Source organism: Haliotis rubra, unplaced genomic scaffold (genome assembly GCF_003918875.1).
Source record: "Haliotis rubra isolate DU_JTF1 unplaced genomic scaffold, ASM391887v1 Scf210, whole genome shotgun sequence".
Classification (NCBI taxonomy): Eukaryota; Metazoa; Mollusca; class Gastropoda; order Lepetellida; family Haliotidae; genus Haliotis; species Haliotis rubra.
In genome coordinates, this window is record NW_025766115.1 from 93,830 (window position 1) to 119,956 (window position 26,127).

At 40.1% G+C, this 26,127-nt stretch overlaps 2 protein-coding genes and 1 non-coding gene across 3 annotated transcripts; 2 read left to right on the forward strand and 1 right to left on the reverse strand.

The window, feature by feature from the left end:
* The first annotated feature begins 5,152 nt into the window (after window positions 1-5,152).
* On the forward strand, window positions 5,153-9,397 carry LOC124276584. The gene is made up of 2 exons (XM_046712231.1): window positions 5,153-5,265; window positions 7,453-9,397. Exon 2 carries the CDS (start codon window positions 7,467-7,469, stop codon window positions 9,075-9,077), a length of 1,611 nt encoding a protein of 536 aa, XP_046568187.1. The 5' UTR covers window positions 5,153-5,265; window positions 7,453-7,466; the 3' UTR covers window positions 9,078-9,397.
* Window positions 9,398-20,023: 10,626 nt separating this feature from the next.
* Window positions 20,024-20,095, reverse strand: Trnae-cuc. Its single transcript has one exon. It is a non-coding gene; the product is annotated as a tRNA-Glu (tRNA).
* Window positions 20,096-20,364: 269 nt separating this feature from the next.
* LOC124276602 (rab proteins geranylgeranyltransferase component A 2-like) lies at window positions 20,365-24,696 on the forward strand. The gene is given in 4 exon segments (XM_046712245.1): window positions 20,365-20,743; window positions 22,582-23,609; window positions 23,611-23,839; window positions 23,841-24,696. Coding segments are annotated over 4 exon segments (1,977 nt in total). The 5' UTR covers window positions 20,365-20,554; the 3' UTR covers window positions 24,372-24,696.
* Window positions 24,697-26,127: the final 1,431 nt, after the last annotated feature.

Genomic DNA, 26,127 nt, shown 5'->3' on the forward strand with positions numbered 1-26,127 from the left:
TCAATTTGGATAAGTCATTATACAAATAAGGCCTAGCGACACCAAGCGATTTTGACAGAATCGTCTATGAAAACAAGTTGTAACTCGGAAACTAGGCAAAGCAGGAGACCAAATTAAATGACAGTAGATGGTGAGAACATATAGCTTTTATTTTCCACAACAGTTGTCACGATTTCAGGTTTATACAAACCTGTGTAAACAAGATAATTGACCGCCTGAAATGTAGATGAATTCTGCATCGGCCCTCATATCTATTCCTCATATGACGTCACAGAGACGCCCCGCTCTGATTGGTTGAAATTTCGTTCGCGGGTGAGAATTGTGCACTGTTGTCAAAAAGGTCGATTTAAGTTAATTTAAGATCGAAGTGAGTAGTTTTAATGACGGGGTTTCATTTATAGCGATGCCAGTTAGTGATTTATGTATTTGTTCCCCCTTAGAGTATATGTGATCTTTAAGGTTAGGATGTAGCGACCTCAACGCTTACAAACACAACAGACATATATCAGAGAGAGCAGATTGTTTGTGTGGCCACCCTAATGAAGATGCACGCCATTATTTCTTTGTATGTCCCAGATTTGATGCTGTAAGAGTAAATCAATTTTATTATACCAATGGCTTTTCATTAGAAACAATCTTATACGGAACGTCTTCCATGGACCCACAAATTCAATCACATATCTTAAAATCAGTCCATCTATTTATAATTGAAACTAGGCGCTTTAACTGAGCAAGCCATATACTTAAACCTATAATTCTCAAAGCTATACTACTATGGATCCCGACTGCAGATGCCATGAATGTATACAACCATCATGATGTTAAGTTTCCGACTACATGTCATACCATCTACTTTCATTTTAGATATCATCTTTTCTTGTCATGATACTGTTTCATATACCTATGTATATTGGAGCGGTCTTCATGTAAGTTCTTTTGAGCTTCTTGACCAATCCAGTTCATGAAAATTCTGTCTTTGCTTTTTCATGAAATAAATATTTTTAAACCAGATCGCGATCGCGATTTACAATAATTGTGGCGCTAAGATCGTTCTGTGCAAGTGGGCATTGGTGTTCCCCGTCGTGATATTGATGGAATAAAGAATACTCACTCAATCAATCTTTTTTGTTAACAATTGCTACCTGTTGATTTCCATGTTGAAACAATAAGTTAACCATAAAACACTTTTCAAAATTTCCTCAATTCTTTTAGGGACAGCGAGATAGCCTAGTGGTTAAAGTGTTCGCTTGTCATGATGAAGCTTTACGTGTTGTCCTTCTGTGTGGAATCGTTTAGGTCACATGCAACGTAAAACACAACTTTGCAGATTCTGATACCTTTCGGTATGGACTTACCGAAACAAATCGTCAAAAATGCAAATTCAACTTATAAAGATGAAAAATAACGCGATGAAAAAAAACCGCGCGAAATCGGAGTTCAAACATTTCACTAATTTTCCCCAGACTTTTCTGGGGAATACGGGTTTCAACAGCTGGGCTGCGCTCATAGCACGTGCGCAGTGAAATAGTGAGTGAGTGAGCGAGTTTGATTTTACGCCGCTTTTAGCAATATTCCAGCAATATCACGGCGGGGGGACACCAGAAATGGGCTTCACACATTATGCCCATGTGGGGAATCGAACCCGGGTCTTCGGCGTGACGAGCGAACGCTTTAACCACTAGGCTACCCCACCGCCCCTGCGCAGTGAAATAGGTTCGCGCAACTTGGAAGCGGGCTGTCTGGTGAATACTCGGTGAAGGCTTTGGTGCGAGCTATTTTCATAATGTTTTGTTGATATCTCACAGGCGCGAGCTTTTTGTATGTTATGACAGTAAATAAACTGTTTATATAATTTCATTTGTCTATTTCACCACACGTTCTTCTAACCGAGTTACTTTCTCAGTTCGATAAAAGCAATGTCATTATTTAGAGTTGACACAATTTCTAACTGTGATTTAGATATGTCGCTGTCACAGACAAAACTCAATGTCTTGTTTTATTGACACCTGTGTGTCTGCCTGCCTGTCTGCTAATGACAATATTCAATACACAACTGCGATCACTGACCACATGCAATTTGAACTTAACACCAATCAGGCTATACACCATAAACAAAACGCATTGATTTATGGCCCGAGTTCGGTCTCTGTCACATTATGTAATTACACAGACAGGCAGGTGTGATACTTGAACACATGACATGTTATGATATCTGTTGATTGCAAAATGTTATACACAAAAATGAGCATGTATTTACAAAACCCAACTTTATATATATACACACACAATGAGCCGTGAAGGAGGCATCTGCTAATGAACCAGCCGTTACACTTGAGTGCACACCCACCCGCTCTGACTGGGTTCGGTATCCCGGCTGCTTCGTTTCGAGGGAGGTGAACCCAAGTACAAAATATTGCACTTTTGATTTGCGATTATAGGCTTATAATTTTGTTTATTTGTTTTTTCATAATCAGCAATGCATATTATATGTCATGAAGAAGTGATAATTGTGTTTTAATTATGTTTGATTTTTTGGTTGCATTTGACCTTTAAGTTGGTTACAAATCAATGCAGTGTAAATACAATGGTAGTACACAGTAGAGTGGGAGGCATCTATTGTGGAGAGGATTATTCCTTTTCAGTGATTTGCCCACCTAGAACTATAAGTGGTGAGTAAATGAGAAGACCCCAATTGTACATCTAAGCAACTCGGCATTCAAAAGGTCCTTCGCAAAACATAACAAAGCTGATAAAAGTATGTTTTTAACGGCGGTCACATCTTACGGTGTATTCCCGTGAAGTAGACTTTTGTTATTACAGTATACTCTCATTGATGTTGTGCCGGTGTTGTTATAAGGGATTAAGTCACCGGGTGCTGTAAGATTCTGAACTATGTTGTGAAATATGATTTTGAATTTACTGAGTTAGCTTGCTGAGATTATAATGATACTGATTAATGTGTTCGCTCAATCAGTGGGAGTAAAACTGATTAATTTGTTCCCCAAATCAGTGCCATACAGTACACTTACATGTCAATGTTTGATACATTTCATATGATATGTTTCATCTTGTGATTATTTGTGGTGACATCTAATAAATTATGCCATGAAATATCAAATATCAGTTTAGACGTATTTCTTTTCTTTAACACTTCAACTTTTCGTATCCACCTTGAGCCTGTAAAAACATAGAGTGGCCTTTGTTCGAGATCACTTGGCGTTGAAGGTAATCCCTCCAAGCTCACTCCTGTATGTTTACAATTCTACTTCATTAGAACTAACTCATCTTCCGATCACGCACGTTGTTCACCGTAGTGGGGAATGAACGTAGTAGACCGTGGTGTACCCGTATGTGACCTTAGTTAAACGTATGTAAGCATAGTTCAAGCATAGATCACCGTAGTTATGACCGTACTTTGAACTTCAGCAAAACCATGATTTGGCTTTGGTTAGACAAAAATATTTCAACACATTCAAAATATCTATCCGGTTAGCTTGAATGCTAAGACCCTACTGTTACCGTAGTTTGAACGTGGTTCACCCTAGCTCTCCCTAGTAGACCGTAAATGGCCCTACTGCATCGTTGTGTTGACCGCGGTAACATAGCACTACGATCAAACTACGCTTACTACTACTTCCAACCAGTTTGCGAAATAGCCACTGGCCCGCTAGCCCGTGGCTAGTATAAATCCATTCGGGCCAGTAAATATCCGCAGTCACTGGCTAGTCAAATTTCATGGGGTCATTTTATAAATATATCACTCTGTCCGACTTGTTAAGTTATAACGCACTTTTAAATCATGCAAGATTATGGCCTGATAAAAATGTCCATCATATTAGCATCTTCATGATGAAACCCGTGTCTGCATTAAAATTTTGGACTAGTGAATTATTTTGTGGGCAAGTAACTTTCAGGCATAGCTAGCCCGAATGGCAAGCAAAATTTGGAAACTATTTCGCACACTGCTTCCAGCCTACTTCACCGTAGTTCAATCTAGCTGACCGTAGTACACCGTGGTAACATGGCACTACGATCAAACTACGGTTTCAAATGAGTTACAGTCAACAACGTGCGTGTCCGTAAGATGTGACCGTCGCCTTACACACTTCTTGTGAGTCACTTCTTGGAAGCAGAACACACACTGGCTATCAAAGTGCTATATCTGTGCACACCAAAATTGTAAAGGATTTGAGACTCTATAAATCTCGTTCGTGTCACTTCTTTGCGCACCCAACCCGACAGCCCTTGTTCTTCTCGTGGTGTGTTGTACGTCGTCAATGCCTCCTTTCAACGGAAGTCCGCCTCTGTGATGACGATGATGATTTGTAAATTTTATGTGCACTCTCCGACATGATGCGGGGCGGTGGGGTAGCCTAGTGGTTAAAGCGTTGGCTCGTCACGCCGAAGACCCGGGTTCGAATCCCCACATCGGTACAATGTGTGAAGCCCATTTCTGGTGTCCCCCCGCCGTGATGTTGCTGGGATATTGCTAAAAGCGGCGTAAAACCAAACTCAGTCAGTCAGTCCGACATGATGCCTATTTCATACACGGGAGTAATCATCCTTTACATACTTTACTTTCACCAAGTTTATTTCTGACCCGTGAAGATCCGGGTTAGAATTGGTCTTCAGCAACCCAAGCTTGCCGTAAGAGGTTACAAATGGGATCAGGTGGTCAGTCTCGCTGGATTTTCTGGACCAGGCTCGATTATTCCGCCACAGCTGGAATACTGGTGAGTGCTGCTTTAAAAGTCAACATCGTTTACCATTGTATTACTTCTAATTATCACAAAGTAAAGGTGAGCTACTGAACATTGCAGCTGTACTCTCTTTATGTCTATATTTTCAGTAGTTGTGTCACATATCTTATCAGAAGCAAGTTAATCAACAATGGGCGAGTTATTCAACACAATGCCTACAAACGGTTACAGCGATAACATGTAGCCTTTATCACGAGAGTTGTACACCTTTGAATGTTTACTTTTCTTTGAACTGTCCCCATACTCGTCAACGGGTTATCGGTGCAGAATAATCAATCCCGCAAGCAAATACATAGGTAACCTTCCATTGGCCGACGAACCGGGAATATTTATTCGATCCCATGGAAACAACCCCGGGTCAACCGTCGGTAATATCATTTTCACTTCCAACGTATCCCGTCGCTTGCGTTGACATTAACCATAGATTCGGGATTTGCCGTCACCGACACTGGCGTATTGTGTCCTTCTTAAAAGCGGGTCCTTCTTAAAAGCTCCTGCCGTCAAGGTAAGGTATGGTCATTTGTTTAAATATTAAAAAGACATGCATCAATTGTGTGGCATGTATTACCAGATGTTAACACACGGTTATTGAACATTCTCATATGGTGCTTTTTCTGTATCGCTTGACATATTAATGTAAAATGAATGCAGTGTGACGTAATGGAGGCATACCGCGGATCATTCTACCATCAAACTGTTACACACACGCGTGACTTATCAAGGCAGGGAAAACCATATGGGGGTTCGAACCCAGCCTTCATAGCGACAAAGGACCGCATTCACAAGGCTGCCCAGCAACGTCGTTGCTGACATCTGTAATATTTTTGTGCATCAGACTATAAAATATGTGATTTCATTGGTGTTTTTGCATCGCTATTAATCGGTCGACGTTTTTGATTAAAGTTCAGGTGTAAAGCGGGATTTGTCTCAGAATTACCTGTGCATATTATGATTGGATTCGATGACAGTTGGGCAGTTTTATGTACTTATTTACTTATTTACGCTGATGACATCATACTAGTTTTACATATACAAACGGGTGATTTGATAACATATGTTTAAATATGAATGCATAACTTGTTCATTTCACATGAAGAATTGCCGACATGAATTTTGGTTTTACCTTATAATGTATGACATCTTTAGAAAATAGAAAATTCAGAAATCGATATATTCATTTAGTCTCCGAATGATCGACAAAATCATTATGTGATAACTGTTTGGTCGAGTGTAGTGTACCGACGGTAATAACATTTTCATCGATTTCCAATAAACATTTGTTTGATCGTTCCTCTTAGGTTCCACTTAATATGAGTGCACATACTCCGCTGCACGGAGCCTGTCTCGGGCACGACAAAGCAATTTTACCCGACGTGTAATTCGGAGTTTCCATGTCATGTATATCAATAACAGCACTTGCTATAAGAAGTTGTTGGATTTCAAGAGGCATAGGTCACACGGAGTCATAAATGAAACAGACTACGACTGGCTGGTTGATATGGTGTTACTACTTCGGTGAAAAACACGGGCCCGGGTATAATGTTTACATAGAAACATTTCCGGGCGAATTTGGTATTCAAACTCTCAATCATTGGTTGATAGGCAACCAAAGGGACGCTAGCCCTTGCATCGAATTGTGGCGCGGTTAACTACTGGGCCATCAGAAGTTTCAGGGTATTACGTGTAATTGTTTCACCAACAACAATTCATGTATTTGCTCAATCTATCAAACCATGATTGACTTATGTCAACATAAAGAATCGAGTCTGGAGCAGTTCACTAGCCCAAGTACGCCGTGATATGACTGTAATACTATTCAAAGTGGCGTCACACAAATCACTCTCACAATAATGTTTTAGAAAGTAGTTACTGTTTTCTCACAAGTTACATATTTCATGACAATTCAACCTGATTTCATTCTCAACCATGTAATATGTTGATGAGACAAGATAGAAAGAGTAAGAGGTCACGTGGGGATTGTTACATCATATACGAATTAGAAACAGTTCGAAGGCGTTTACTATACTCCCCATCAAAAGTTTAGACTCACTAGTAGTGTAAATGTAGCCACTTACTTCAGTCAACTGTTCTGAACTAGATTTTGTTAAATAATCCATACAGTTTAAAGGTACTGTTTATACATGATGTATTGTAAAACAAATTCGTGACGTTGAAAAGTTTATTGTCATGTGTTCAATAAATGATGAAACTCGGTGAAAAATGGCGATTTTTTTTTATCAAAACTTTACACCAAAACGCAGCTGTTCACATGCACGATATTTGCACATACTTTTCTGCAATTTGATACATGAATCTCATGCAATTAATCTGCATAAGGTTTGCAGATGTTTCCCCCAAGTTAATGGAGATATTCATCTTCGTTGTAACCATATGCACATACATAACTTATAGTGATTGATTTAAGCGACTCTAAACTTTTGATGGGTAGTATATAGTTACACCTGTGAAGATTCCGGGTCATGCACAAGTGTGAGTGACCGATGTTTGTAGTAGGAGTCGACTGACGCCATGGACAGGTCAACACTCGATTACTTACAGAGCGGGGACGTTAAACAGCAAACAACCTTTAAATGCCATGCGAAATACTTAATCATACTGAAGAAACTGACATATAGATTGTTTATATCCAATTTGACTATATGATAATAACACAGCATTATTTTTTTCAAAGGTTTAAAGTACACCATGGTTGACGTTAATGTCAAAGACTTCCTAGATGCTGTCAGAAAGGGCATCGATGGTCGAAAACTGAAGCAGTATCTTCTGGTGTCAAAAGCAAGCGACTTCCGGTGTTGGGCAGACGACAATGGACTGGACGCCCTCCACCACACGATCCTGCTCAACAACCCCGAGGCTCTACAGCTAATGCTCTCAGAGGGTTACTTTACACACCCACATGAACCAAAAATAAATCCATACGCACACTTCGCTGCTAGACTGGGTTTCCGAACAGTCCTTGGTATCATTTTACAGTTCCGACCCAACGACTTCCGGTTTATGTCCGAAAAATTTGTGATACCTGGTCAAGATGACGACGGTGATGAAAGAATGAAAACCCCTCTTGACATAGCTGCTGAATATGACCACATCGAATGCGTACGCACAGTCCTGAACATGTGTGTAATCAAAACATATCCTGAAGCTGCCTCCAAAGACGATGTGAGTCTCGCTTGTCTTGCAAACTCTCCATTGTCATTGGAACTTGTCCTAAAACAAAACCCATCTGAGACGGACATCAAGTCTGGCATAGAGGTTTCCCTACAATACGCCAGGCCCGAATGCCTTGATATTCTATTGAAGCAGGACATGCCGACCTCGTCTCTCTTCAAAAAGATGAACTTTTACCACGTCCTCTATACCTACAGTCGGACTTTCTCCAAAGGGGGACATTCGCTCCTTCCAAAGATGACATCCGTTCTCATCAATCACGGACACTCTGTAAAAGTATGCCGGCCTCCAAGAACGTATCCTTTGTACAGCTTGTTGAGCAACGCCTTCTGTATCCAAGACAACGACAACACCCAGCACTACATCCAATGCATGAAGCTCCTGCTTCGTAAGGGATCTGACCCGTGCTTTGACGAGGTCAAGGACGAAGCGGGTCAAGTCAAACGTGGGGTCAAACCGATCGCCGGGAGACTCGCCTTCTCGTCAGCTCTACACTGTTTGTTAGAGACAGTTGAGGTCTTCGCTTCGGTTTTGGAGTCACGCACCCTCGCTGTCAAGTTTGTGGAGGAATGTGCAGACATTCTGGGTCAGTACCGCGCCCATGCTAACCAGATCGGGAGATTAGGCGGAAACAAAAGCAGTTTACGGGGAACGGTTCTTCATCAATATGCTAAATGCAGTGTTGTAATCGGAGTTGACGAGGCTATGATGAAATGCATGCTCCGCCATGGAGCTGACCCCAACGAAAAGGTCAGTGGGAAATACGCAGTGAACAGCTACCTTGACATGCTGTTTGAGAAACTGGCTACGTGCCAAGTGGTAGACACGCAACATAAATACAAAAAGGAGGTGGATACAATGCTGAACATTTGTACATACATGTCAGCCACGTCAGTCAGAGAGACTGCAAAGATATTCAAAAACGAACATTCGCGTAATTTATCCCAGCAGGTGAAACCGTACGTCAAATACGTTAGGGAGGAGCTAGACATGAGATGTCACGTGATACGATCACTGCGCCGCCTAGCGGCGTGGAAGGTGTGGCAACTCTGTGGTATGAAAGGTTCAGCAGTCCACACCTTGCCTGTATCGGTTAAGATCAAAACCGACATTCTGCCAATAGTATGATTTCACTGAACCTGTCGGTTCCCCAGTATTGGGGACGCCAAAGGGAACTGAGAACCACAGTGTATTTTCCAAACTTGGTTACATTTCGGAAACACATGAAAGTATTTTCATAACAGTGTACGATATTCCAATCATATTCTGTCGTGATAGCCATCCGACCCTTGGCATCCATAAGACATCTGACATGCAGACCCACGACAGTTATACACTGCATTTGGTTTGGTGCGTTCTCAATTCGTCAGATCCGTGAATATCGCGGTTAGAATTGGTCTTCAGTAACCCATGCTTGTCGTAAGAGGCGACTAACGGGATCGGGTGGTCAGACTCGCTGACTTGGTTGACACATGTCATCGGTTCCCAATTGCGCAGATCGATGCTCATGCTGTTGATCACTGGATTGTCTGGTCCAGACTCGATTATTTACAGACCCCCGCCATATAGTTTGAATATTGCTGAGTGCGGCGTAAAACTAAACTCACTCACTCACTCACAATTCGTCAACCAATCAGATTCAAGGTTATTGTATTTGTATACCTTTAGCAACACAGAGCTTAGTCTGCTTGTCACAGAAACACTTTGCTGATGAAGTTTGTATTGGTTTAACGTCAATGAAATATCCAAAATGGGTTAAATCACCATAAAAGGTATTGTCTTGGTCATGATGGCATTGTGGTGTGGTGTATCACAGTCAGATTGGAGTTGGTTCTGATTATACCGGTGTGTTGGACTGTTGGTGACGAAAACTTTCTTAAAGTGTTAAGCTATAGCATGACAAAACATAATATATTTATATGAATATAATTTTGTGCGTCAGTGAAAACAACGCTGATTCTAAAGTGGGAAATATTTTTGTTTGCTAAATTTATTGTATATATAAAGGATGTAAAGTAGTAGAAAGAACATGAATTGTCATGTTTATTCACCTTGCCTCACACATAAATGTCGTTTTCTGATTGGCTGAGCGCTCTTCTATTATTTTCAATGTACCCCGCTTACAAGCGAGTAACATTTTCTATGTACCCAGCTGGGAATGCCGAACTCATTTGGTACTTTGTAGTAGTAATTCTTTATCTCGAATAACATTGAATCACGTATGATGTACGGAAATTACCGATGTTTTGCGAATTCCAAGAAGATTCGTTACCACGCTACAGATGTTTAAGTGTACCATCCCCCAGCTGAAAGCTGTTCTTATGTCAATTCATCAATAGTATTATTATATTTACTTTTAACATGAACACAATGCGCTGATACCCCTGTGCCTGTGGTTGTGTATATATTGGGTCGTGTTGACTAACGATCGATGTATCAATATCAATGTCTTTTTCATTCTCTGATAATATATGATAGTGTAAGAAAGAAAGAAAGTTTTCTTGTTAATTTACACCTGCCCTCTTCCTGCAGCCTTCATCCCAGAGACCGCCTCCGTGGTGTAGTGGTTAGAGCGTCCGCCCGGAGAGCGGAAGGTTGCGGGTTCGATCCCCGGCCGCGTCATACCAAAAGACGTTAAAACATGGTACTTGTTGGTCCCTGCCTGGCGCTCGGCATTAATGGGTACAACAAGTATAATGTGTCTGAGTGGTTTTCATGCTCAATTGCGCATGGTATCTCAGTGGGCTAGCACTATAAAACCAGCCTAAGTCTGGGCTAGTACAAGCAGCCACACATACCCACGCATGCACGTCATATGAGCGAAACATTCTTAAGTGCGACGTTAACCCCATTTCTCCTCACCTCACCTCAGCCCAAATAAAGCGGAATCAAAGGTATAGATGTGTAGACATGAACCAAACTAGATTGTTTTTCATTGTAATTTATTTATTGTAAACAGACCAACCGACCCAACTTTAGATCACGGTGGCTACATGCAACACATACAAACATACAGCCCTTCAACACAATATCTGTCTTCTCAGTTTCCGAAAGAGCACCCCGAAAATATTATATTCCCACCAATCAATTTTGTTTTCGGGGGTTACCAGATCGTTGAGGTTTTACCTCGTGTTTCCTGTCTGCGGTGAACCTGTGTTGGTTTTCATTTCTCATAAATATTGTTTGCATACAGATAGATGTTTTTTAGTCTACACAATTATATCTGAATCCAGATCACAAAAGAGCTTAAACAAAGGAAACGTGATACCCAATAACACTCCAAAACCTACTCTGCAGCTACGTCTGAAAATTACGCTCGAGAAGTAAAAACGACATGGACATATCAGTTTCAACATTGCATGCACAAAGTATTGACAAGCGGTAAGTGATAATTTACCTGCTTCGCTTTCTATGGTTTTTACACAACTGCTCAAACAAATGTCCCATCAATCACGACCAATGCAGTAATTTCGAACCATGATCGAGAAAACGTTAAAGGTAGATATTGAGCGCGCAATAGAGGTTCTGCTTTATTCTTAAACGAAGCTAACACTATTGAGCTATCATAAACGTCATGGGTAGGTTTTGTCGTTAGCAGTTGTTTTGCGAGAAACGTAGAATCAAAATGTCACATACAAACTGAATGGCAAGAGATATGTTTCATTATGACGGTGAAACAATAAACGGTCAAACCATGGCGATGTGTTTGATTCGAGTGACGATAGGCTCCATCACATCAAATGAGTACCTCACAACAGCAGCACGGTGTCGCTACTCCACAGTTCACATTAACGAGCTGAGTAAAAATGTTTTAAGTGTATACTTGACCGACAGCAGAGTTGTGGACCTCTCCTCCATTCTCGTTGTGAGTGAGATATGCATGCGGGCCATCATATCTGATTTCATTATTTGTAAATGTACTGTAACGGCAGTTCCGAATGTAAACAATATAGGCACACCATCAGATTCTATTTTACTGATATTGTACACAACGCCGATTCAGCGATATACATCATCTATAGGCATACCATGAAGTTTGTACCATCTCCTTTTCTGCAGGAGTTTTGGTTTGCACAGGTCGATATTTCCGAATAATAGAGACATACATTTCTATTATTTAGACTAGCAATTCAGATTTCTGTCAGATTTGGACACAAGAATATCGTATACACGTATATGTTCTTAATTGGCATGCTCTTTAAAAGGTGGAATTTTCCGACACAGATGGTTCCAGTGTATTTCCAGTTAACCCTCCAAACTTCACACATCGATAGGGGTAGCCTAATGGTTAAAGCGTTCGCTCGTCACGAAGAAGACCAGGGTTCGATTCCCCACATGGGTACAATGTGTGAGGCCAGTTACTGGTGTTCCCCGCCGTGATGTTGCTGAAATATTGCTAAAAGCGGCGCAAAATCATACTCACTCACTCACTCAGCCAGTCCTGTATTTTTAAAACCTTTTTAGAACACTTCTTATAATAGTGTTTGAATTAATTCATTGTATTGAACGTGTCACTTGGCTCCGGAAACAGTTGGGTTTATTTAAATAATAGTTGTAGATCGATGCTCATGCAGTTGATCACTTGATTGTCCGGTCCAGACTCGATTATTTACAGATCGCCGCTATATATAGCTGGAATATTGCTGAGTGCGGAGTCAAACAACAAACAAAATGTAGATGAAAACGATTGCGGGTAACCTGGCTTTGCATGTACCTTTATGACCTTTGTGAGATTGCAAGGGTTAGAGATATTTTTTCCTTTTCAAAGCGGCGGAGAAAATTGAAATAAGAAAACCTTTTCTATTTCACGTTTGAATGAAATTCAGGGCGGGTAGTGCAGGGGGAATGACAGACAGACTAAACACCAATGCTCAATTATGTTGACTGTACTAGACGCGTAGGTCAAGGGGTGACAATAATATGGGTATAGCTCTATATACTAAACAATGAACATTCTGCTTTTGAATTGTGTATGAGAACAAAAGATGAGAAAAGAAGTTTCATTTCAACTGCACTTGATATGAGGTACGTCTGTCGTCTTTTGTCCCGCTTGACAATGCTAGAATGACATATGAACATGTAGATATTGGTTTCTTTTGTCAAAGACATAATTAATAAGGATTCCATATTTGTGGACTATTTGGTCCGATTCCTGAAATAATTTTGCATTATGCTTTTCAAACCCGTGTAAATTCCATCTCGCTAGAGCAGACTTATCAAAGAAAACTTTCCCACTGTGAAGAAAAACGCAGAAACGTCCACATTAATCGTGGAAATAGCAACATAAACATATTACCTCGCTACTGAGTGAGTGAGTGAGTTTAGTTTTACGCCGCACTCAGCAATATTCCAGCTATATGGCGGCGGTCTGTAAATAATCGAGTCAGGACCAGACAATCCAGTGATCAACAGCATGAGCTCGAACACTCTGAACCCCCCATTGGCTCCGCCAACGCAAAAAAAACCTTCAATGTGGCCTTATGTCATTTTCAAAGGGGGGGGATCCGCCAATGACATGTGTCAATCAAGTCAGCGAGCCTGCCAACCCGATCCCGTTAGTCGCCTCTTACGACAAGCATGGGTTACTGAAATCTATTCTAACCCGGATCTTCACGGGTAACCTCGCTACTGGAACACTAGAGGCTACTGAATGAAGGACGATCGGCGACTCGGTAGTCATCGGATTACTATCCCGTGGATCAGAGATCATTATGTCAACCGCTCTGTTATCTGATCCAGGGTCAGCGGGGTAGCCTAATGGTTAAATGGTTTTCTCGTCACTCTGAAAACCTGGATTCGATTCCCCACATGAGCACAATGTGTGAAGCCCATTTTTGTCGCCCGCCGTTATATTGTCGGAATATTGCATAAAGCGGCGTAAAACCATACTCACTCATACTCACTATCACTTGAAACACTGCAGCCATTTGACTCTGGGGCGGTGGGGTAGCCTAGTGATTAAAGCGTTCGCCCGTCACGCTGAAAACCCGGATTCGATTCCCTACATGAGTACAATGTGTGAAGTCCATTTCTGGTGTCCCCCGCCGTGGTATTGCTTGAATATTGCTAAAAGCGGCGTAAAAGCATACTTTTATCTGATCAAGGCTTTTGCACATAGCCTTCATATAGCTGGGTCATTTCTGAGTGCGGCATTAAACAACACATAAACTACTGTACCACTGCTACTGCTGTTTCTGCTGCTGCTGCTGCTGCTGCTGTTGTTGTCGTTGTTGTTTCTGTTTCCCTTTCACCTATTTAATTGTAAAAAATAGCAGTGGCCATTGCTTGTCGCACAGCTGACTTATATCCCGGATTGGTTAAAAGGGATAACTGTGTCTTCATATAAAGTAGTCCATCAGTGGGTCCACAACACTTTATTCGTGATTCAGTGTGTACGAGGGACAGTCAAAAAGTAGTGAGCCTGACCTAGTAAATGATACAAATGCAGCTGTTTTTATGTTTTATTTTTCTACATATTATCTGTCAACCTCAAGCAAATTGGTTTTGCTACGTTACAGCCTTACGATCCCAATTTTGTTTGAAATTTTATCTTGGTACCCCCCAAAAGCGCAAAATCTGCCATAAATGCACCACAAACTTCAGGTAACAAAATATGCAAGAAACATTTTGAGTGTTTGAGATAGGCAGACGTCCGCTAGAATCAAACTTAGATATTAAAGTGGATAAAAAAAGCAATTTGAAAGTAGAATCGCTTGTTAAAGTGATTCCCCTTTCATGTTTACTGAAACAGCTTGTTTTGGAGACACTACCCACCCCCGTTCAGACGACGAATTCATAAGGACATAACTTATTCTAATGTTTTCACTTTTTCACACATGATGCTAAAGGTTCAAAGTAAATACTGAATGTTCACACAAGTGTCAACTCTCAGTATATTGTAAACAGGGCCAGCTTGAATATCTGGACACAATGTTTTTGAAAGACTAAAAGGGGGGTGTCCTTAAAGAAAAACAGCCCTGTCTAAACAAAAATCAAGCAATCCAAATCTTTGAATGTTGATTATGACGGGAAGTCATCCAATACTATGCGAACATATTTTATATGACATTATCTGAGGACATACCATTATCCAAGAGGTACTAAATGGCGGATCGTTTTTCATTTTTTGCATTTTTTCTAGAAATATTATACCCCAATGTGTTATGATGACTAATATCTCGTTAATCACATTACCCACATATGTGAATTTTTTTATACGACTTTGCTAATGATTCCTATAAACTGAAATGGAAGCTTTTCAAACACTGGACATCGAGAATATAGTTAGGCCGACTACTTTTTGACCGACCCTCGTATAATTACATGATGTTATAACAAGGCCTAGGCGGCACTGGGGAGGCGATGGTCAGCCAACCTGCCTAGCCGCTGTCTCAGGGTCAAGTCCCGACTAACACACAAAGCATTCTCAATTTATCCTAGACTAACAACTAGTCTCTGAAATGAACATATTTTACTGAAAACAGTTAATAGTAAAAAAAACAAAAACATAATGAAAAGGAGCCCTGAGACTTTCTTCCTTTTCTCCTGAAGCTGAGGAAATCTAGACTTGCCACATTTTCTAGACTTGTGTGGGCTTTCTTGGATATATTTGCTTCAGGGTCTGTACAACAGACTAAATTTATCCCTAAGGGTCGAATCCTCATCAGACTGTCACGTGGCGTATTTGTGACAGATGTGTGGTCAGCCTGCAGTATCCCGCGCCTCATCCACAATGTCATGCTTCAGTGGCCAACCAGCCTTTGTCTAACTTTGATTATATGCAGCTTATTGACTATTGACTATTTTGTTTCTCAGAAAACCACCGTCGGTGGTACAAGAGCATATATTAACAACAATTCATGTACAGTTCATATGCATGCGTCTTAGACAGACAACTGAATACAGTAAATAATTCCTTATACATATGTAAAGTTCCCTATACAGAAATAAGTGCATATATTAACAGGTAGATAAATACAAATGCTTATCAAACATTGGCTAGCTTTTTTTTTGCAACTGTTTGATAAAATTTGACATAAATTTCTCATATCTAGTAGTAATCGGCGAAAGAACAAAGACCAATTTAGATATGACTCTATAATGGTGGCCATGATGAGTGAGTGAGTTTAGTTTTACACCGCACTCAGCAATATCCCAGCTATATGGCGGCGGTCTGTAAATAATCGAGTCTGGACCAGACAATCCAGTGAGCAACGGCATGAGCATCGATCTGCGCAATTGGGAACCGATGACATGTGTCAACCAAGTCAGCGAAACTGACCACCCGATCCCGTTAGTCGCCTCTTACGACAAGCATAGTCGCCTTTTATGGCAAGCACATGGGTTGCTGAAGACCTATTCTACCCCGGATCTTCACGGGTCGTGGCCATGATGACAATGGTCAAGCTGCATTGATTCCATTTCCATTGACAGCATGGTCATTACTTAGAGAGATATTCAATTTACATAGCTCAAGGAATATCATAGATATGCCTGATAAACACTGTTCCAAAATGCCTACGATACTTAGTACCGATCGAATGGTCCCAACGCATACAGTCTACATGCCTGATAGTGGGTCGTCTGGGGCTGTAACGATGCATCTAACTATGGATGGATTGCAATTGTTGAGTCTCCGATAGCAATTAATCGATGGTAGAAACGAAAAACTATCGATGCACCGATAGTATGTGTGACTATAGATATTTTAGTAATTGACTTCCGTTGATAAATGCGCAGAGCAAAATACAGGATGTTTGGGTGCAGACTTGCAGCTTCATTGAGTTTAACTGTTTACTTGCTCTGGGCTTCAAGTTTCTTGTCAGTTATTAAAGAGACCGAAACTACTTCAACTTGTCCAAGATATTTTTTATGGATTAAACTTCTTTTTTTAATTTTAATTTTCAATTTCTCTCACTTAAACTTCTTTTTTAATTTCTCTCACTACCCATCTATTTTTTAATCCATAAAAAATATCTTGGACATCAATGTACAACTTCTAAATGCCACTGAAAGACATCATACTTCAACTTGTTTTTATTTCATATAAACTATTGAACTATACATTCATTTGGGAAATGACTTTGAATGAGAAATTTCAAAGTGAGAAAACTATTGCAATAGTATTGCAATAGTTGGTCGCAATACACTATCACTATCGCAATAGTTTGCTGCAACAGACTATCACTGTTTCTCCCTCAGTAAGTCTATTTATTTAATGACCATTAACACTCTCGTTAGTCTGTCATACAGACCCTGAAGCAGGGTCTAGAAAATGTGGTAAGGGACCGTTCATAATTTATGGGGGTGGGGGTGGGGTGTTTTGATGATTGGGGGTCATCAATTTTGAAAACACCTACTGGTGGTGGGGAGGGTGTTTCAGCAATTTTGTACATAAAAATAAGTTTAAAATTATGCTTAGAAATTACGGGAAGGTGAGGCGGTGTCATTGGTTTTGTACATGAGATGCAAGGGGTTGGGGGTGGGGAGTTGGGGGTCACTAATTTTGTACATACATTTTAGGGGGGGCATGCTTCTCCATAAAAATCATCATCATCATCCTCCTTTCCCCAAAAGCCATAAATTATGGACGGTCCCTAAGTCTAGATTTCCACAGCTTCAGGGTCTGTACCAATCTGCTGAATTCACAAGCCAGAATATGGCTTGTAATTATCAGTTGATCTCTAGCTGTCACTAGTGTTTAATATTAACTCATGGGAGCCTCCCCCACCACTCCCCAAGACACCACACTGAGCCAAGGCCTCCTGCTTCTGCCCTGTCCTCTCACTCCAGAGAAACAACATGTGTGATTACACTAGAGACCTGATGACTGACAAAATCTGAGTATTTCATTTTACACTGGTGAGGAGAGGGGATGATTCGAAATGTTTTCCATCTCAGGGTAAAAATGAATTGGAACTTTGATGAGGATGAAAGCAAATATACATAGCATTTGTCCAACTCAGAATGCAATGATTGAAAGCTACTTTAGTGGTGAAGATGCTTTGTTTTGTTCTCCCATCAGGAGTGGAAACTCACTGACATTCGAAATTCTCCCTATTTATACAAGGCAGTAGAAAATACAAGCCATTCTACTGTCATTGTTGTGTCACCCTTGATTGCCATGATGAAGAAACAAACAGAGAAATATAAATCATTAGGCTCAAAGCAGTGTACCTCAACGATGTGGGCATTTGTGACTTTATCCATGACTTTAGTGAAAAAACATTTTGTATAGTGTACTTAAATCTTTACATATACTTAATCAATTGCCATCTGATCTATTTTTCAAGATTTTTTACTCTAAAATTAGTCCTATTCTCCTCTATGGTTCGGAAATAAGGGGCTTAGATAATTCTAAAGAAGTTGAAATTTTACAAATGTTTGCACGTAAACGATTTCTTTTCTTTTGGGCCGCTAAAATAAATCATATTCTCTACATGTATGGATTTTGCTATCACTGGTACGTACAATGTGTAGTTAGTGTTAGAAATTTTATGTCGGTGTTTGTATACCTTATGAGCAAGATGGGCATGCAGCCTTCGATAGCAGCACTAAATATTCAACCTATTATTTCGTTTAAATCATCATTTGGCTTAGAATTGTATATGAAAAGACTCACTATTTCAAAATTCAGGGCCGCGTTTGCTCAATTTAGATGTTCTTCACGAATTGAAACTGGCAGATATGTTAAAGAAACTAAAGTTGATAGATTATGTCTTGTGTGCAAAGACAGATATATTGAAGACGAAAACCATTGTTTATTAGTATGTAATGTATACCAACATCTAAGGTCTCTACTTTTGCCAAAGAAATACTATTTGAATCCTACTGTACATGTTTTTCACTTCTGTTCCACAGGATTGGTAGTAATGGTACACATTAATTACATTGAAGGTGTCGTTGTCGGCACGGGTACTACAGATATGTACCCCAGGCCATAATGAGAATACAGAAACGTACCCTAGGACGATTCCATTCCCACTGTGTCGTATTCTTGACCGGAACTGTCATGCTGTTGTATTAGATACATTTGATTGCGTTATGTAAGTAATGAGAATACACAGTAACGGATATTTCGCGATGCACATGAATACCACTCAGAATCAGTTGAACGGGAACAACTACATACGGTTTCGGTTTTGGATGTCGGAATATGGACTCGTCCGCCGTTAGGGGTACCCGGTACTTTTCTGTATTTTGACTTTGTTTAAAGTACATTTCTGTATACAAAAACGGACCTGGGGTACATAATGTAGTACCTGTGCCGACAACGACCCCTTCAGCATTAATTACAGATTTCTTTTCAAGGCACAAAGTATTGTCCACACGAGTGACCTCACCTAAGCATTTTCTATACACAGTATGTGTAGAACATTCCCTGTGAACATATTTCGATCAGAAGAAGACATGGCTCTGTCTTGTACTTCCAATAAAAAAACAGACATTTTCTCCTGTTCGATTCAACATCAATTAAACTTCCACATATAGTGCAGACAGAACCTTTGGATTTTGGAGAATATAAGTAATTTTGGAATTTTTGTGAGCTCCAGTTGTCCAGCCATGGGAATATCAAGAGATGCTACCGTTAGCTGGTATGTCCCCGCTTGCTCTCAAGATAGATTTGGCGACACTTGATACTCATTACCCCAAAACGCTCCACACCACTGACAGTAGGACTGGGAGGCGGTGGGGGCAATAAATATTCCTGTCACACACAATTTCAGCAGTAGTGGGTGATAAGAACCATTGTAAATGTTATGAAATTAAATGAAATTATCCCTCTACAGATTTGTTTAGTCTCTGAAAATGAAGAAAGTCTCAGGGCTCCTTTTGTTATATTTTGTTTTGTTTTTCACTATAAACCTTTTTTCTGTAAAATATGTTCATGTCAGAGACTAGTTATTAGTCTATACTCTCGTGAAAACTGTGCAGTGTGGGTTGATGTGGTGTAACGTTATTTGTTTATTGATATACATGATGCTTAGGTCCATTGGTATTCAACTTTGCATGATTGCTGAAACAAATTAAATTCATTTCCTATTGTAAGAAAAATAGGGAAAAAAAAAAACATCTTCCCAGACGGGGAATCGAACCCCGGCCGTGGCGGTGAGAGCGCCAAATCCTAACCACTAGACCACCTGGGACATGTATGTGGAGTGGTAAATGTAACTATATGAAGAAAACAATTAAGCCAGCCTACCGCTGTTTGTTTTGGTGAATTTGTTTAATCTGTTGAGTGTTTCTCACATTTAAGTATAAAATTGTTTAACATCGATTACTATATTTAATAATCATGAAGTAAACGCACATTGCCTTATACAACTCGTAACACTGTTGGTGCTTGAGCGAATCCTAAATTAAGGGGCACCTGCAAAGAGGATGGGAAACTCCCCGCACAGTGGTGAATCAGACCTTCACCACGTTGATTATATTGTTCAAACACTGCTTCAGAGCAGAAAGGCGACCTGCGCCAGTTCCGGTTTATATGCCACAAAAATCCTAATTTCGTACAATGACGGTCAAGTGACATGGTACATTCTGTCATGTTCACGTGAATAATCCAGCTAGTCAAAGGCACACATTCGAGGGTAAAGCCAGCGAAAATGGCTTCTGACCTCCCATCTGAGTTTGACGTGGTCGTGTTAGGAACAGGACTTCCTGAAAGCATACTTGCTGCAGCATTTTCACGTAATGGTTACAAAGTCCTGCACATCGACAGGAATGATTTCTACAGTGACACATGGGCATCGTTTAACACTGGAGGTATTGACAAATGGAAAGTACGGAATGAGGTGAGATTTAAACCACCAAATATTTAAATATTGATCTAATGATCCATTTGAAAAATGCAAATAAATACTCTCATGATATCACTTTAATATTGGTCATCCATAATTACAGTGATCCATTTTTAATAACTCGTGTATATTTATTAATGTTTAGGCCTATGTAGAATTGGGACAAGTAAGGCCAAATTATTTTTCATAAAATAATGTCATTTAGTACAAACTAAAACAGATGAGTTCTTGTCTGTTGCAATGCCCTTATACAACTTCTGTTTTCAATTCTTTTTCATGGTTGATGTTATTCTCTTTGATATTAAGTTTCCAGGTTCAGTCATATTATTTTATAGAAATACCAGCAGAGTCATTGTTCCTCCTTATTATGGGATATTTTTCTAATAGTGACACTATCTTAGGTAATAACAGCATCATCAAACTGGTATGACTGATAGGGTGTCTGGTAAAATGCATGTGCAGAAAACGTGATTGTTATCTGAAATTAAAAATGTAATATCACTATATCAGAGCTACCAACCTCTACAAATGTATTGTAGTCGCTACAATTTTAAGCCTCAAACTATGCCAATACTATTGTACAAGAAATTCTACGAAATTTGAAGAAAATTCATTTAAATTCGGATATATAGACAAGAACATATATTTTCGTCGATTAAATATAGTTTTCGACTTAACTTGCCTTCCATTCATCAACTTTAATGACATATTTGAACTGGAATCATTGCAAGTAACAAACGTAATTTTAGCGAAATTGTCTATGAGAAATCTGAAGCTGATTTCAATACCTTTGCGATTTGACCCACTTATTGTGTACCGGCTGAAAATGACGATCCTATTGGAATGATTTAAGCACATGACCGTTCCTTCCATTCGATTATACGAAACTGGTATGTGAAATTAAATATTCACTCTTGATTAGTGTCATATTATCTTTCTCAGAATCCATCTTGATTTTTAGTATTTAGTTGACTACTAATTTTATGGTCAAACTACTAATTTTGATCCTTGAAACTACCATTTGCTACACTTTGGGGTTGGCATCTATGCTATATTGATGTATAGCACATTTATTCATTAATGTCCATACTGAGTCAAAACAACTTAAAAATTATCAGCGCTAAATAAACCCATCTCTAGTACCACAGAAGCATTTACATTTATTGACTTTCATAGCTAATGTGGACAGCCACAAGATAAACTTTTTACACATTTGATGGATCAGCCTATTTCATATTGAGCATTGAGTTGATTTGTTATTGGTCTAAATAGTTATATTCAGGGTTTTACATGACACATGATTCCTGCGTATTTGACGCAACAATTGTGTTAACGACTCTCAAAATACTATCATACGAGTCAAGCTTGATGCAAGTTTTATAGGTGGCCCTCAAAATTCAGTTCAATAAAATCGATTTGATAAGCAAAAAATGATATTGTTCGATGATTATTTGACTTTTACAGAGCTGTCAGATTGTTCCAGAGAACTCAGAGGGGACAGTAATCCTGGCTGTTTGAATTGAACAATGCTGAAGTTGCATTTGGTGGTGTGGCATACACAGTTACATACTGAGAATGATTAACACAAAGAAATATTAAATTTTCATGACTCCCAAATATTGAAAATGACTCCCAAATATTGAAAATGACTCCCAAATTTAAATATTGTGAGTCACCATGACACCAATTTTTAAAAGTCTGTGTAAAACCCTGTATATTATATCAATACATGTACAGAATAATTAATACATAAAGATTTCCTATCAGTTGGTATATCAGCTCTAAAATGTCTTATTACACAGTCTCTAATTCAAACTGTTTTACTCCTGCAGGCAGCAGAGCAGGAAAATGAAAAGCAGGACAAGAAATCCCCCGAGCTGAAAGATGGTGAGAGGGTCATTTCAATGCCTGGATTTCCAACAGATACAAGTAAAATCAAAGTGCAATATCATGTTGCTGAAGAAATTGACACCACAGAGATCATTGCAGCTGAGACTGGCGACGGTCAAGAAACTTGTGCTTCACCAGAACAACTTCCTCAGTCTGATATTGAAGGTGAAGGACAGTTTGATGACAAGAAAGAAGTAGAGCCATCTGAAACACCTAAAGAACAGGAGCAAGCTGAGAAGAAAGAATCCAAGCCAGCCCAGAAAATCTGGACAGCTAATGAAATAAAGGAAAACTGGCGGAGATTCAACCTTGACCTTGCACCGAAAGTTTTGTACTGCAGCGGACAGATGGTGGAATTGCTGATTGTTTCCGATGTTGCAAAATATTGTGAGTTCAGGACTGTCAGTCGAATGCTCACACTCCTCAACGGTCAGTTAGAGAAAGTGCCATGTTCGCGAGCTGACGTTTTCAGTAGCAAGAAGGTGTCAATGCTGGAGAAACGGATGCTGATGAAGTTTCTCACTTTCTGTGCTGAATATGAAAAATATGCTGATCAGTATCAAGACTATGCTGAAAAACCCTTTTCTGAGTTTTTGAATTTCAAGAAGCTGACGCACAACACTCATCACTTTGTTTATCACTCCATTGCTATGGCAACAGAGGCAACAACAACAGAAGAAGGATTGAAGAATACTAAGCACTTTCTGCAGTCTCTTGGTCGTTATGGAAACACAGCATTCTTGTTTCCATTGTATGGAAGCGGAGAAATACCACAAGGTTTCTGTCGTCTGTGTGCTGTGTTTGGTGGCGTGTACTGCCTGCATATGTCAGCCACTGATATCATTGTAGACCAGGACAACAAGTGCTGTGCAATACACACAACAGAGGGACAGAGAATCGAATGCAAGCATCTTATCCTTGGACCATCCTACATTCCTGATACACTGAAGGACAAAGCTTCTGATTCAAAAAATCTCTCGTGCCATTTTGATTACTAACAAGTCTGTTCTGACTTCAGAAAATCACGAACTTTCCATGTTACACCTCCTGCCAGAAGATGATCCAGCTCGACCAATCACCATTTTGGAATTACCCCCATCATCGATGGTTTGTCCGAGGGATTCGTTCGTTGTCCATTTAACTCGTACAGGAAGTGGTGACCCTGAAGCTGATCTTTTGCCGGCCATCAACAACTTTTTTTGGTTCAGAGCAGACGGATGAAAAACCATGCATCTTGTGGTCAGTGTTCTACAGCCGGGACGATCAGTCAGACGTGACACCTTCAAGTTCAACTCCATCAAACGTCTACCTTCTGCCAGGCCCAGGGACAGAGATAGATATGGATGATATTGTCCTTCATGCCAGGAAAATATGGGAGAAGATTTGTCCCGATGAAGAGTTCCTTCCTAAGCCTCCCAACCCTGAAGACATCATCTATGTGGATGACGCAGAGACAAGGGTGGGCGAGGGAACAGAGAATGCGTTTGAAGATGCAGATGAGAAACCCAAATCTGAGGAAGAGGCTGAAGAGGGTACTGGGTCTGAGAAGAAGAAAATTGAAGAAGAGGGTGAGGTGAACAAAAAGTCTGGGGAGATGTCGAGTGATGTGGAAAAGGTTTCCACGGAAGATGGTGAGAAAGCCGAGTCACGTGTTCAGGTGAAGGGGGAACATGAGAGTGGTCAAACTGATCTGGACTTGTGCAATAAGCTGGAACAGACCAATATCAGTTAGTTATAATAAGGGTGAGTAGTTAGCCCAGTAGTTTGCCAAACCTAACTGCTGGCACACCATTAACTATGTAATCTTCCATAGAGGTTGGGTAGCCTCCCTAAATTCGAGAGACTACCTACGCTAATGACGTCACAAGGGTAATGCCCCTCCCTCCCATGTGTTTAACTAGGTCACAGTTCACGGATATAGCATCCCCTTTGTTCTGGTATAGCATGGGTCGGCACCATGATAAACAAAAACCCCAAGTCATCCACTTGTATAAGGGGACCAGCACATGTGAATGTAAACTATTTGGGCGAAATAAACAACAACAATATACAACTTCTATGAATAATATTTAATATCAATGTGCATGTAGAATGGACGTGGGTTGGAGAGCCACCCCAAGCCACCCTTACATCTATACAGATGTCTCTTAAAATGTACAAATACACTTTACTATTGCTCTACACGGCTAGCTTCAACCCATGAATGAAACTGCTTACGCCAGTGTCACATTTAGTTGGTTGTTGAACAGGACCTGGTAATGACAGTTCCTCCACTGAGAGGGATCTTTACTGTAGTAGAGATTCTGGTTAATAGCGATCACGGACAGGTTTCTATGATGACTGCTGTGGTATTTTTACCACAAACAAAATATAACGTGACTAGTGTAATGGTGGGCAGAAGTGTACCACTTTATTCCACGGGTTCTGATTCGATTACACTGACAATAATAACGAGGTTAATTGATCACCTTACATAATTCTACATATGCCACAATTCCTGCCTGCTAAATTTAGAACTTCTTAAGGAAATAAGAACTGTTAAGAATTAAAAGTCAATGGATTCCAACAGCTTGGTACTTGGATCAATATATGGTATCTCCAAACAATTGGCTGCCTTAAATGTGTGCCATCCCTGTTTTTGGAGAAGTTCAGTACCACGTGACTTGAAGAAATGGTTGAAGAAATCTTCTGTAATCGTGGTTACCACTGACCCTGTAGCCAATAAACAATTGGTTTCCATTCCACCCATGGATCGTTGACAGGGTTTATATATTATATGTTTGTATTATCAATTTAGAACTAGTTTTAGTCACTATATGGCTGAAAAATTGCCGATGTGACTTTAAATTTTTACTCTCACTCACTCACTCACTCCACACATGGAGATTCTACTTACCAGACAATCAGCCACTATATGGGAAATATCTTGGCTTTGCAAACTGCCTGGCATGGATATATATAGAACGTCATACCAGTGCATTTGGATGTTTAGTATTGAACTCGAAGATGTCATGGGAGCAGAGAAACAACGAGTTCGAAGATGTCATCTTCGAGTTCAATACAAAACATCCAAATGCACAAGTATGACATTCTATATTTATTATATACCCTCTGATCTTGCATTAAACTGTTACTTAATAAAACAAATCAGTAGAACCGGCAGGGGTTCAATACAGAATCTGGGATGACCACGTCATCCATATTGCACCCCTGTATGACTATCCTAAGTTTACATCGGTATAAGAGCATGTACCACTCCCAAACACTACCCGACCCGGTAGTAGGGGTTTCAGTTTTCCAGCAAATGAGGGGAAGCCAGTCCTTGGTTACCCTGAAATTGTGCCTGTTGCTGGCTCCCATCAGCGCTTCTACTTCGCTGGTAATAGCAGCTTCTTGCTCTCAGTTGCCTTGGATTATTCAGGCAATCACGAGCAAACTGCCTTTGGCTGTTACAGACATAGCAGCCTTGCTGGTGAGGTGAAGGTTGC